Source organism: Engystomops pustulosus, chromosome 11, assembly GCF_040894005.1.
Source record: "Engystomops pustulosus chromosome 11, aEngPut4.maternal, whole genome shotgun sequence".
In the NCBI taxonomy this organism is placed as follows: domain Eukaryota; kingdom Metazoa; phylum Chordata; class Amphibia; order Anura; family Leptodactylidae; genus Engystomops; species Engystomops pustulosus.
The window spans coordinates 5196210-5209741 of NC_092421.1; the positions used below are offsets into that span (position 1 = coordinate 5196210).

The 13532-nt window shown below is 45.4% G+C and overlaps 1 protein-coding gene across 26 annotated transcripts in view; it reads left to right on the top strand.

Moving 5' to 3' along the window:
• The window catches only part of KCNMA1 (potassium calcium-activated channel subfamily M alpha 1), a 382597-nt gene that overhangs the window by 190729 nt on the left and 178336 nt on the right, over nt 1-13532 (top strand). For all 26 annotated transcript variants that reach the window (XM_072130535.1, XM_072130534.1, XM_072130537.1 and 23 more), the window contains 2 exons: nt 8746-8821; nt 10936-11106. In XM_072130535.1, the coding sequence (XP_071986636.1) occupies nt 8746-8821; nt 10936-11106 (247 nt within the window). The remainder of the gene's footprint in view (nt 1-8745; nt 8822-10935; nt 11107-13532) is intronic.

Sequence of the window (13532 nt, forward strand, 5' to 3'; positions counted from 1 at the left end):
CAGGTCCCCGGAGTTCACCTTCTTCTTCCTGGTGCATGTAAGTGCATTGTCCGTGTATAATGCGTTGTGCGGAGAGTCACTAAGATCCTGCACCCGATATCCTGCATGTGTCGCTTCCCCGCTCAGGTCCCCGGAGTTCACCTTCTTCTTCCTGGTGCATGCAAGTGCATTGTCCGTGTATAATGCGCTGTGCGGGGAGTCACTAAGATCGTTCCCCGATATCCTGCATGTGTCGCTTCCCCGCTCAGGTCCCCGGAGTTCACCTTCTTCTTCCTGGTGCATGTAAGAGCATTGTCCGTGTATAATGCGCTGTGCGGGGAGTCACTAAGATCCTGCACCCGATATCCTGCATGTGTCACTACCCCGCTCAGGTCCCGGAGTTCACCTTCTTCTTCCTGGTGCATGTAAGTGCATTGTCCGTGTATAATGCGCTGTGCGGGGAGTCACTAAGATCGTTCCCCGATATCCTGCATGTGTCGCTTCCCCGCTCAGGTCCCCGGAGTTCACCTTCTTCTTCCTGGTGCATGTAAGAGCATTGTCCGTGTATAATGCGCTGTGCGGGGAGTCACTAAGATCCTGCACCCGATATCCTGCATGTGTCGCTTCCCCACTCAGGTCCCCAGGGTTCACCTTCTTCTTCCTGGTGCATGTAAGTGCATTGTCCGTGTATAATGCGCTGTGCGGGGAGTCACTAAGATCGTGCCCCGGATATCCTGCATGTGTCGCTTCCCCGCTCAGGTCCCCGGAGTTCACCTTCTTATTCCTTGTGCATGTAAGTGCATTGTCCGTGTATAATGCGCTGTGCAGGGAGTCACTAAGATCGTGCACCCGATATCCTGCATGTGTCGCTTCCCCGCTCAGGTCCCCGGAGTTCACCTTCTTCCTCCTGGTGCATGTAAGTGCATTGTCCTTGTATAATGTGCTGTGCGGGGAGTCACTAAGATCCTGCCCCCGATATCCTGCATGTGTCGCTTCCCTGCTCAGGTCCCCGGAGTTCACCTTCTTCTTCCTGGTGCGTGTAAGTGCATTGTCCGTGTATAATGCGCTGTGCGGGGAGTCACTAAGATCCTGCACCCGATATCCTGCATGTGTCGCTTCTCCGCTCAGGTCCCCGGAGTTCACCCTCTTCTTCCTGGTGCATGTAAGTGCATTGTCCGTGTATAATGTGCTGTGCGGGGAGTCACTAAGATCCTGCCCCCGATATCATGCATGTGTCGCTTCCCCGCTCAGGTCCCCGGAGTTCACCTTCTTATTCCTTGTGCATGTAAGTGCATTGTCCGTGTATAATGCGCTGTGCAGGGAGTCACTAAGATCGTGCACCCGATATCCTGCATGTGTCGCTTCCCCGCTCAGGTCCCCGGAGTTCACCTTCTTCCTCCTGGTGCATGTAAGTGCATTGTCCTTGTATAATGTGCTGTGCGGGGAGTCACTAAGATCCTGCCCCCGATATCCTGCATGTGTCGCTTCCCCGCTCAGGTCCCCAGAGTTCACCTTCTTCTTCCTGGTGCGTGTAAGTGCATTGTCCGTGTATAATGCGCTGTGCGGGGAGTCACTAAGATCCTGCACCCGATATCCTGCATATGTCGCTTCCCCGCTCAGGTCCCTGGAGTTCACCTTCTTCTTCCTGGTGCATGTAAGTGCATTGTCTGTGTATAAAGCGCTGTGCGTGGAGTCACTAAGATCCTGCGCCCGATATCCTGCATGTGTCGCTACCCCGTTCAGGTCCCCGGAGTTCACCTTCTTCTTCCTGGTGCATGTAAGTGCATTGTCCGTGTATAATGCGGTGTACGGGGAGTCACTAAGACCGTGTGTCCGATATCCTGCATGTGTCGCTTCCCCCGCTCAGGTCCCCGGAGTTCACCTCCTTCTTCCTGGTGCATGTAAGTGCATTGTCCGTGTATAATGCGCTGTGCTGGGAGTCACTAATATCCTGCGCCCGATATCCTGCATGTGTCACTTCCCCGCTCAGGTCCCCGGAGTTCACCTTCTTCTTCTTGGTGCATGTAAGTGCATTGTCCGTGTATAATGCGCTGTGCCGGGATTCACTAAGATCGTGCACCCGATATCCTGCATGTGTCGCTTCCCTGCTCAGGTCCCCGGAGTTCACCTTCTTCTCCCTGGTGCATTTAAGTGCATTGTCCGTGTATAATGCGCTGTGCGGGGAGTCACTAAGATCCTGCACCCGATATCCTGCATGTGTCGCTTCCCCGCTCAGGTCCCTGGAGTTCACCTTCTTCTTCCTGGTGCATGTAAGTGCATTGTCCGTGTATAATGCGCTGTGTGCGGGGAGTCACTAAGATCGTGCGCCCAATATCCTGCATGTGTCGCTTCCCCGCTCAGGTCCCCGGAGTTCACCTTCTTCTTCCTGATGCATGTAAGTGCATTGTCCGTGTATAATGCGCTGTGCGGGGAGTCACTAAGATCGTGCCCCGATATCCTGCATGTGTCACTTCCCTGCTCAGGTCCCCGGAGTTCACTTTCTTCTTCCCGGTGTATGTGAGTGCATTGTCCGTGTATAATGCGCTGTGTGCGGGGAGTCACTAAGATCGTGCGCCCGATATCCTGCATGTGTCACTACCCCGCTCAGGTCCCCGGAGTTCACCTTCTTCTTCCTGATGCATGTAAGTGCATTGTCCGTGTATAATGCGCTGTGCGGGGAGTCACTAAGATCGTGCCCCGATATCCTGCATGTGTCACTTCCCTGCTCAGGTCCCCGGAGTTCACCTTCTTCTTCCCGGTGTATGTGAGTGCATGTCTTGCGACGCAATTTGAATTTGAAATCGCTTAGTCCGAATCAGTCGGGTTGTCAGACGGCCACGCCCCCCGATTTGTGTCACATGAAAGTTGGCGCGATTGTGCCAAAATCCGATGGCGTGCACCAAAAACCCCTGTTAAATGCGGCGCAAATCGCAAATAGTCGGGAAACCCGACGAAAATGCGGTCCGCGGACTCTTAGTATATGTGCCCCAGTATGTGTTATCAAAGCATTGATGGAATTTTTATGTAGCTTTTTCTAAAAAAAAAATCCAGCCATAGGGAGGGAACGTTATAAATTAATAAAAGAGCCTACAGTAAACAAACCTGTGAAATTGTCCACTACTCCAGAGCTGGGGCTCCTGTGGTCTTCATTGTTGTTTGATAACCTGGTAGTAAAGGTATCATCTGGCTGCTGGCATTTGGACAAAATAGGAAAAAAAAAAGTATACTAGTACAGGCAGAACCCTATTTAAGAACACCCAACTTACATACGACCCCTAGTTACAGACGGACCTCTGGATATTGGTAATTACTGTGCTTTAGTCCCAGGCTACAATAATCAGCTGTCACAGGCGTCTGTAATGAAGCTTTATTGTTACTCCTGGATCTGATGACAACCCAACATTTTTAAAATCCAATTGTCACTGAGACCAAAAAAATTTTGTCTGGATCTACAATTATAAAATATACAGTTCCGACTTGCATACAAATTCAACTTAAGAACAAACCTGCAGAACCTATCTTGTATGTAACCCGGGGACTGTCTGTATATCATTTTCTTCCATTTTGCCCGAAATCCTGCCCTTTTGAGACTGTCTAATGATGACGTGCTATGTTTAAGCTGGGGTCAGGCAGCAGGGCAGTTATCTACTAGGATCAGGAGCGTAACTACAGTGGTAGCAGCCATAGCAGCCGCTATGGGGCCCACAGTGTCAGGGGGCCCCATCATCCGACCTGACACTAAAGAATGAAGAATGTGCACCCTTATATACATATTACCCTGCACATTGTGGTATATATATTGTTTATGTGTGTGTATATGTGATGTGTATATGCTGTATGTGTATATGGTATATGGTGTGTATAAATACAGTACGTTATGTGTGTGTAAGCTGTAGGTCTGTATATGGCACTGTATGTGTGTATATGTGATGTGGTATATGCTGTATGTGTATATGCTGTATGGTGTGTATAAATACAGTACGTTATGTGTGTGTAAGCTGTAGGTCTGTATATGGCACTGTATGTGTGTATATGTGATGTGTATATGCTGTATGTGTATATGGTATATGGTGTGTATAAATACAGTACGTTATGTGTGTGTAAGCTGTAGGTCTGTATATGGCACTGTATGTGTGTATATGTAATGTGTATATGCTGTATGTGTATATGGTATATGGTGTGTATAAATACAGTACGTTATGTGTGTGTATATGTGATGTGTATATGCTGTATGTGTATATGGTATATGGTGTGTATAAATACAGTACGTTATGTGTGTGTAAGCTGTAGGTCTGTATATGGCACTGTATGTGTGTATATGTAATGTGTATATGCTGTATGTGTATATGGTATATGGTGTGTATAAATACAGTACGTTATGTGTGTGTAAGCTGTAGGTCTGTATATGGCACTGTATGTGTGTATATGTGATGTGTATATGCTGTATGTGTATATGGTATATGGTGTGTGTAAATACAGTACGTTATGTGTGTGTAAGCTGTAGGTCTGTATATGGCACTTTAGGTGTGTATATGTGATGTGTATATGTTGTATGTGTATATGGTATATAGTGTGTATAAATACAGTACGTTATGTGTGTGTAAGCTGTAGGTCTGTATATGGCACTGTATGTGTGTATATGTGATGTGGTATATGCTGTATGTGTATATGCTGTATGGTGTGTACAAATACAGTACGTTATGTGTGTGTAAGCTGTAGGTCTGTATATGGCACTGTATGTGTGTATATGTGATGTGTATATGCTGTATGTGTATATGGTATATGGTGTGTATAAATACAGTACGTTATGTGTGTGTAAGCTGTAGGTCTGTATATGGCACTGTATGTGTGTATATGTAATGTGTATATGCTGTATGTGTATATGGTATATGGTGTGTATAAATACAGTACGTTATGTGTGTGTAAGCTGTAGGTCTGTATATGGCACTGTATGTGTGTATATGTAATGTGTATATGCTGTATGTGTATATGGTGTGTATAAATACAGTACGTTATGTGTGTGTAAGCTGTAGGTCTGTATATGGCACTGTATGTGTGTATATGTAATGTGTATATACTGTATGTGTATATGCTCTATATGTGTGTAACAGTGTATAAATGTGTATGTATAAGTGATGAACTGTATGTTTATGTATATAGGAATGTAATATATGTATATTTTTAAGCCGGCAGGGGGTCCCCTTCAGAAGTGTTCTATGGGGCCCTGCCTCACCTAGTTATGTCACTCACTAGGATATTTGCAGGTTTCAGGATTTCAGAAACAAATAACATATATAATAAAATCCTTGGGGGGGGGGGGGGGGATTATTTTATCCAATTATTATTATATCAATGTTAACCACACCCATAGGTTATACCAAGAGGTTCTGCAGGACGGAGCGCTCCCCTCAATTTTCTCACTTACTGTGAAGGAATCATATAGGGGGAAAAAAGCCATTGCTATTACTGCCAGTGCCAGGCAGTAATAGCAATGTACAATAAGATATTGTAACTGTACTTTAATATTATTCTAATACTTCATGTCATTCAAAATTTATCAGAAATTATTCAGTGCCTCTTAAAATTCCTAGTCCTGATGCTGCAGAATAATAGGGGCGCGCAGCCAGTCACTCGTCCAGTATTGTCAGCAGGCTTAGCGTGAAGGACGAATCCGGATTTTCCCCAGATGTCGGCTGAGCTCAGAGCGCACTATATTTTATACTAATACTATAATACTATACTAAATATAAAGACTGTATATATACTTCTTGAAAAGCTATAAATTAGGAAGATAAGGGAATTTGTTTTAACTATATTCTCTTAATATAAAATCCTTGGATGTATCAGAATAGCCGTGGACTGAAATCTTTGTAGTTTGGGAAATTTTTTACATTAATTTGATATTTGTCTGTGAAGAGGAATTATAATCTAATATATTCCAATTATTTTACGCTGTTAGGCCATAGCATCATACAATTTGTGGTGTGTAGGGTGATACTGTGTTACATATGTTCCTATGTCCTATCTACCTTATCCGGCAAACACTGGATATATACCAAGCTCCAGGCTGATGACTGGTTTTTATTGTTCCCCTATAAATTATGGCTGGACCATTATACAATCTCTTTTACCTCTTGTATCACCCCCTCATCCTCATAGACTGTAAGGTTTTGTGTGTGTCCCCCCCCTCCTCATAGACTGTAAGCTCTTGTGTCCCCCTCATCCTCATAGACTGTAAGCTCTTGTGTCACCCCTTCATCCTCATAGACTGTAAGCTCTTGTATCCTCCCCTCATCCTCATAGACTGTAAGCTCTTGTGTCCCTCCTCATCCTCATAGACTGTAAGCTCTTGTGTCCCCCTCATCCTCATAGACTGTAAGCTCTTGTGTCACCCCTTCATCCTCATAGACTGTAAGCTCTTGTGTCACCCCTCATCCTCATAGACTGTAAGCTCTTGTGTTCCCCCTTCATCCTCATAGACTGTAAGCTCTTGTGTCCCCCCTCATCCTCATAGACTGTAAGCTCTTGTGTTCCCCCTTCATCCTCATAAACTGTAAGCTCTTGTGTCCCCCCTCATCCTCATAGACTGTAAGCTCTTGTGTCATCCCCTCATCCTCATAGACTGTAAGCTCTTGTGTCACCCCCTCATCCTCATAGACTGTAAGCTCTTGTGTCACCCCCCTCATCCTCATAGACTGTAAGCTCTTGTGTCACCCCCTCATCCTCATAGTATGTAAGCTATTGTGTCCCCCCTCATCCTCATAGACTGTAAGCTCTTGTGTCCCCCCTCATCCTCATAGACTGTAAGCTCTTGTGTCACCTCCTCATCCTCATAGACTGTAAGCTCTTGTGTCACCCCTCATCCTCATAGACTGTAAGCTCTTGTGTCCCCCTCATCCTCATAGACTGTAAGCTCTTGTATCACCCCCTCATCCTCATAGACTGTAAGCTCTTGTGCCCCCCCTCATCCTCATAGACTGTAAGCTCTTGTGTCACCCCTTCATCCTCATAGACTGTAAGCTCTTGTGTCATCCCCTCATCCTCATAGACTGTAAGTTCTTGTGTCACCTCCTCATCCTCATAGACTGTAAGCTCTTGTGTCCTCCTCATCCTCATAGACTGTAAGCTCTTGTGTCACCCCCTCATCCTCATAGACTGTAAGCTCTTGAGTCACCCCCTCATCCTCATAGACTGTAAGCTCTTGTGTCCTCCCCTCATCCTCATAGACTGTAAGCTCTTGTGTCATCCCCTCATCCTCATAGACTGTAATCTCTTGTGTCACCCCCTCATCCTCATAGACTGTAAGCTCTTGTGTCACCCCTCATCCTCATAGACTGTAATCTCTTGTGTCACCCCCTCATCCTCATAGACTTTAAGCTCTTGTGTCTTCCCCTCATCCTCATAGACTGTAATCTCTTGTGTCACCCCCTCATCCTCATAGACTGTAAGCTCTTGTGTCACCCCCTCATCCTCATAGACTGTAAGCTCTTGTGTCACCCCTCATCCTCATAGACTGTAAGCTCTTGTGTCACCCCTTCATCCTCATAGACTGTAAGCTCTTGTGTCACCCCCTCATCCTCATAGACTGTAAGCTCTTGTGTCACCCCCTCATCCTCATATACTGTAAGCTCTTGTGCCACCCCCTCATCCTCATAGACTGTAAGCTCTTGTGTTCCCCCCTCATCCTCATAGACTGTAAGCTCTTGTGTCCCACCTCATCCTCATAGACTGTAAGCTCTTGTGTCCCCCCTCATTCTCATAGACTGTAAGCTCTTGTGTCCTCCCCTCATCCTCATAGACTGTAAGCTCTTGTGTCACCCCCTCATCCTCATAGACTGTAAGCTCTTGTGTCACCCCCTCATCCTCATAGACTGTAAGCTCTTGTGTCACCCCCTCATCCTCATATACTGTAAGCTCTTGTGCCACCCCCTCATCCTCATAGACTGTAAGCTCTTGTGTTCCCCCCTCATCCTCATAGACTGTAAGCTCTTGTGTCCCACCTCATCCTCATAGACTGTAAGCTCTTGTGTCCCCCCTCATTCTCATAGACTGTAAGCTCTTGTGTCCTCCCCTCATCCTCATAGACTGTAAGCTCTTGTGTCACCCCCTCATCCTCATAGACTGTAAGCTCTTGTGTCACCCCCTCATCCTCATAGACTGTAAGCTCTTGTGTCACCCCCTCATCCTCATAGACTGTAAGCTCTTGTGTCACCCCCTCATCCTCATATACTGTAAGCTCTTGTGCCACCCCCTCATCCTCATAGACTGTAAGCTCTTGTGTTCCCCCCTCATCCTCATAGACTGTAAGCTCTTGTGTCCCACCTCATCCTCATAGACTGTAAGCTCTTGTGTCCCCCCTCATTCTCATAGACTGTAAGCTCTTGTGTCCTCCCCTCATCCTCATAGACTGTAAGCTCTTGTGTCACCCCCTCATCCTCATAGACTGTAAGCTCTTGTGTCACCCCCTCATCCTCATAGACTGTAAGCTCTTGTGTCACCCCCTCATCCTCATAGACTGTAAGCTCTTGTGTCACCCCCTCATCCTCATAGACTGTTCTCTGTAATGTAATATTATATTTGTATCTGTCCCTATGATTTGTAAAGTGATAATTTGATGGCTTTATATAAATAAAGATTATTATTATTATTATATAGAAACATTTTACAAATCCTAAATCAAATTGTCTATTGCACAGAATATATTAGTTTAATTTGGAATATTTTAAAATGTTTTATAGCTATTGTGTGTTTTTCCCTATTTTTCAGTAATTCCATTAAGCTGGTGAACCTCTGCTCCATTTTTATCAGTACGTGGCTGACAGCTGCCGGCTTCATTCATTTGGTAAGTCGTTTCTTTACTCTTAGTTTTTTTTTCTTTAAATTCTTAAAAAAACCTGATTTGAACTATATTTAGTGTTATCACATTATTGTAATGGTTAAAGGGAACCTGTCACCAGAACAGTTTTTATGTTCCCCCACGTGCCCCCCACGTGCCCACAGTCAATACCAAGCATCTCCGAAACCAGTTTTCATCAGATTTCTGGATTGTTTCTTTCAAACAATAACTTTTATAAAACTTTACCTGGCTCCCTGCCTAGTCGCCCCCTGGGCGTGGTCATTGTTTCTCAAAGTAAGTGCCCCCTTCAAAAACAGCTCCTCCTCCTCGAATTTTGAATTTAAAAACCCCTCCCACCTCCCTCCGCTACATTACTTCTTGCTCCGCCTCCCTGCATATTCTTGCAGACCTGTTCATTTAATTTGTGCTGCACATCTCCCACCGGAGTTTGCGTACCTGCAGTCGCCTCACTGACTACCAACCCTGTGCTGAACCCGACGCATGCGCAGATAGAATGGAGACAGTCAATGCTTCTCCACTCCTACCTGCGCATGTCCGCAATCTGATGCAGACACCGTAAGCGCTCAAATCGCTTGCTCGGTCCGCAAGGGTATGCAGGGAGGCGGAGCCATAAAGGAATGTAGCGGAGGGAGACTTCCCAAATGTTGATTTATATAGTTTGAAAAGTTCAGTTGATACAATGGTGTTACTTGGGGGAGTTATAGTACATGAGACTTTATAGGGCACTTCCAAACTAAATTAGTCACCAAATCTCGTGAAAATATGAGAACTTGCTACTAAAACTATAAACCTTCAAATATCTGTAAAAAAAATAACCAAATGTAAAAAAAAAATATGGAAATATAAAGAAGACAAATGGCAAAAGAACAAAAATGAGTATAAAGAAAATTGTGGTTTGACTTTTTGTCTAAATGGTAGAAAATGTGAAAATTGGACATTTTTAAAAGTTTTTTTCTAAATTGGTGAATTTTTACCCCCAAAAAAACCTCAGTGATCAAGGGAATTATACTACAATGAGAAAAACCATTTCAAAATCACTTGGATAAATTCAAGCGTTAAAAAGTTATTACTACGGGAAGAGACACTGGTCAGATTAAAAATGGACTGAACCTTAAAGGGGTTTTCTCGTCTGGGCAGTCACATTCAGTCTCATTAATCTGCCGTATATAAACATTTCTTCAATTAAATATTATGAATTTTCTTTTTACCTGTGTGAAGATACTTTCTCATAAATGTAGTCATATGGTCCCTTAGAAACAAGACTGTGTCCTTGGATACGACCACCTATGCTAGAGAGATTGCACAAAGAAACAAAAGGTTTTTGTATATGAAATGTCCGGGAGTTACTGCAGATCCCACAGCCGTCCTGTGGTAATGATCGCTGAATCCAGGAGATCAGGCAGGACTCAATAGCGGATGTCCGGCCACCTCTGCCAAAATGTGAGGTGGTCGTATCCAAGGAAGCCATGGCAACATTTATGAGAAATTATCTTCACACAGGAACATTGTTTTTAATAACCTCCAATTGAGAAATGTTTACATATTAAAAATGAATTAAAATAAATGTGAATTTCCAGATGGGAAAACCCCTTTAAAAGCAGAAAACTTGCGCTGTCCTAAACCCAATTTTAGGTGAAGAAAACATGCCAATGAGTATATAATGATAGCAAGGCAATGAAAAAGATCAAGAGTGTTATTAGAATTCATATATATGTACCTAGAGTATAATAAGAAGCACAGAATTGTATTAATATATATAAAAATATGTAACATGTAACAATCATAATCACATATTTATAAATAATAATATAAACACACTCCAAAACATACTGGTAGGTTGTTTAGATTGTGAGCCCCATGGGGACAGGGACCAATTTGACATGCTTTGTGCAGCGCTGCGTAATCTGTGTGCGCTATATAAATAAAGAATTATTATTTATTATTATATAAGTTGTGCACACAATGTATAACTTCTCATATCTTTAAATATCAATACGTAACTTAGTTCCTTGCAATAATTGATTGGCGTGTCGCGTGGGTTTCTGCTTCTCCATTTTTTTGCAGATTTTGTTTGGATAACTTCCTGTTTTTCTGTGTAGGTGGAGAATTCAGGAGACCCTTGGGATGATTTTCGGAACTCACAGAGCATCTCATATTGGGAATGTGTTTACCTACTGATGGTGACCATGTCTACTGTGGGATACGGAGATGTTTATGCAAAAACCACCCTTGGCCGACTCTTCATGGTCTTCTTCATTCTCGGCGGTTTGGTAAACAAAGTTTAATTTTTATGATTTCTCGCTGCATCAAGACCTGCAGAGTCATTGGATCTCATCTTACACATCAGTTTTATAGCTTTTTGTAATGCCTAAAGATTTGTTTGGATTTATGTAAATGAAGTTAGAAAGCACAAGAATATTGGTCGTGTGTAGCTGGGAACAGGATAGGCTTCTCATTTAGCAATTTATATAGACAGAGGATGGATTTATACAGTACAACTTTTCAATTACTTGCTGTTAGGAAAACTCACGTCTGGAATTCTGTACACAAAACTACCACACAGTCTGACAGAACGGAGCAAGAGGGCAAACTAACCCTGCGCTGATCTACAGGCTAGACCCCACCAAGGCAGAAACCCCCTGGAATGTCGGGAGCCTCTGCCGCAGGAACCTCCTAACTACCCTGCAAGGCCCCGGGAGGTGAGAGGAACCCAAATAGGTCTGTCAGCCGCAGAGAGGTGATACGGACAGAAAACTGCAGTGTGGGCGTTAGGACAGTATTCAGACAGAGGGAAAAAACAGGACGAACAAGGATGAAACAAGCGGGGTTCAAGACAGCATAAGAAACCAAAGCAGACATGAGGAAAGAGAACTAAAGAAGTACAGACACTGAACACAGAAGAGTGAGCAGAACCGCCAGGTCACACCAGAACCACTGGGTCACACCAGAACCGCCGGGTCACACCAGAACCGCCGGGTCACACCAGAACCGCCGGGTCACACCAGAACCGCCGGGTCACACCAGAACCACTGGGTCACACCAGAACCGCCGGGTCACACCAGAACCGCCGGGTCACACCAGAACCGCCGGGTCACACCAGAACCGCCGGGTCACACCAGAACCGCCGGGTCACACCAGAACCGCCGGGTCACACCAGAACCACTGGGTCACACCAGAACCGCCGGGTCACACCAGAACCACCGGGTCACACCAGAACCGCCGGGTCACACCAGAACCACTGGATCACACCAGAACTGCCGGGTCACACCAGAACCACCGGGTCACACCAGAACCGCCGGGTCACACCAGAACCACTGGGTCACACCAGAACCGCCGGGTCACACCAGAACCACCGGGTCACACCAGAACCGCCGGGTCACACCAGAACCACTGGATCACACCAGAACTGCCGGGTCACACCAGAACCACTGGGTCACACCAGAACCGCCGGGTCACACCAGAGGGTACGTCAAGGTCAAACCACTAGACAAGGAAGAGTAACCTAACTGGTGAATACAATACCAGGGTGAAGCAAACAATGCTACAGGAGACCAGGAATCCAGCGGCTGTAAGTTCCAGAAGGACAAACACTGGCACAGGTGGAAGGTCCAGATCCAATTTATGCAGCCTGAGATCCGCCCCCAGAACCGCATAGGAGCAGGAGCCCAGGATGATTCAGAAGATAGACAGCTAAGATTTCCCTAAAGCGTGTGCAGCAGGGTTAACTCGCTGCGGACCGGGGGAGGAGCCAGCGTGGCGACGCGCTGAAACTCGGGGAGGACCGCTAGCATTGTCAGTATGGAGGGTAGCAGGACCAGCAGACGCGGTGTCTCTTCAGCGGATCTGACACTCGCCTTGTCTGTGGGTGTGGAAAGTATTGAGACTTCTTTACATTTTTTCACTCTTTGTTTCATTGCAGCCAGTTGGTAAGATCTCATTGATGTAATCTATGCCCCCATCCTGACAGCCAAAAACGGAAATGGAGATATTTTTGCTAATTTATTAAACAACTGAACTGAAATATCACATGGTCATAAGTATTCAGACCCTTGGCTCAGTATTCAGCACCTTTGGAGCTGGTGCAGCCATGAGTCTTCTAGGGAATTATGCAGGTTTTTCACACCTGGATCCTCTGCCTTTCCTCTTTGCAGATCCTCTCCGGTTCCCTCAGGTTGGATGGAGAACGTTGGTGGAGACATTTTCCAGTCTCTCCAGAGATGCTCCATTGGGTTTCGGTCCGGGCTCTGACTGGGCCGGTCAGGAATGGTCACAGAGATGTTCTGAAGCCTCTGCTGTGTTATTTTAGCTTGTGCTTAGGGTCATTGTCTTGTTGGAAGGTGAATATTTGGGCCAGTCTGACGTCCAGTGTGGGATCTGGGGAAGGGTTTTCATCCAGGATATCTCTGTACTTGGCCGCATTTATCTTTTCTTCATATTCCGTCAGTCATCTTGTCCCTGCAGCTGAATAACACCCCCCATAGCCTGATGCTGCCCCCCCCCCATAGCCTGATGCTGCCACCAGCATGTGTCACTGTTGGGATTGTATTTGGCAGGTGATGAGCACCCGCCTGGTTTACTCCACACGTACAGCTTAGATATTACAACAAAAAGTTCAATCTTCCGCTCATCAGAAAAGAGAAAATTATTTCCCATAGTCCAGAAATCCTTTGTGTGTATTTATGCACTTTGTATGCAG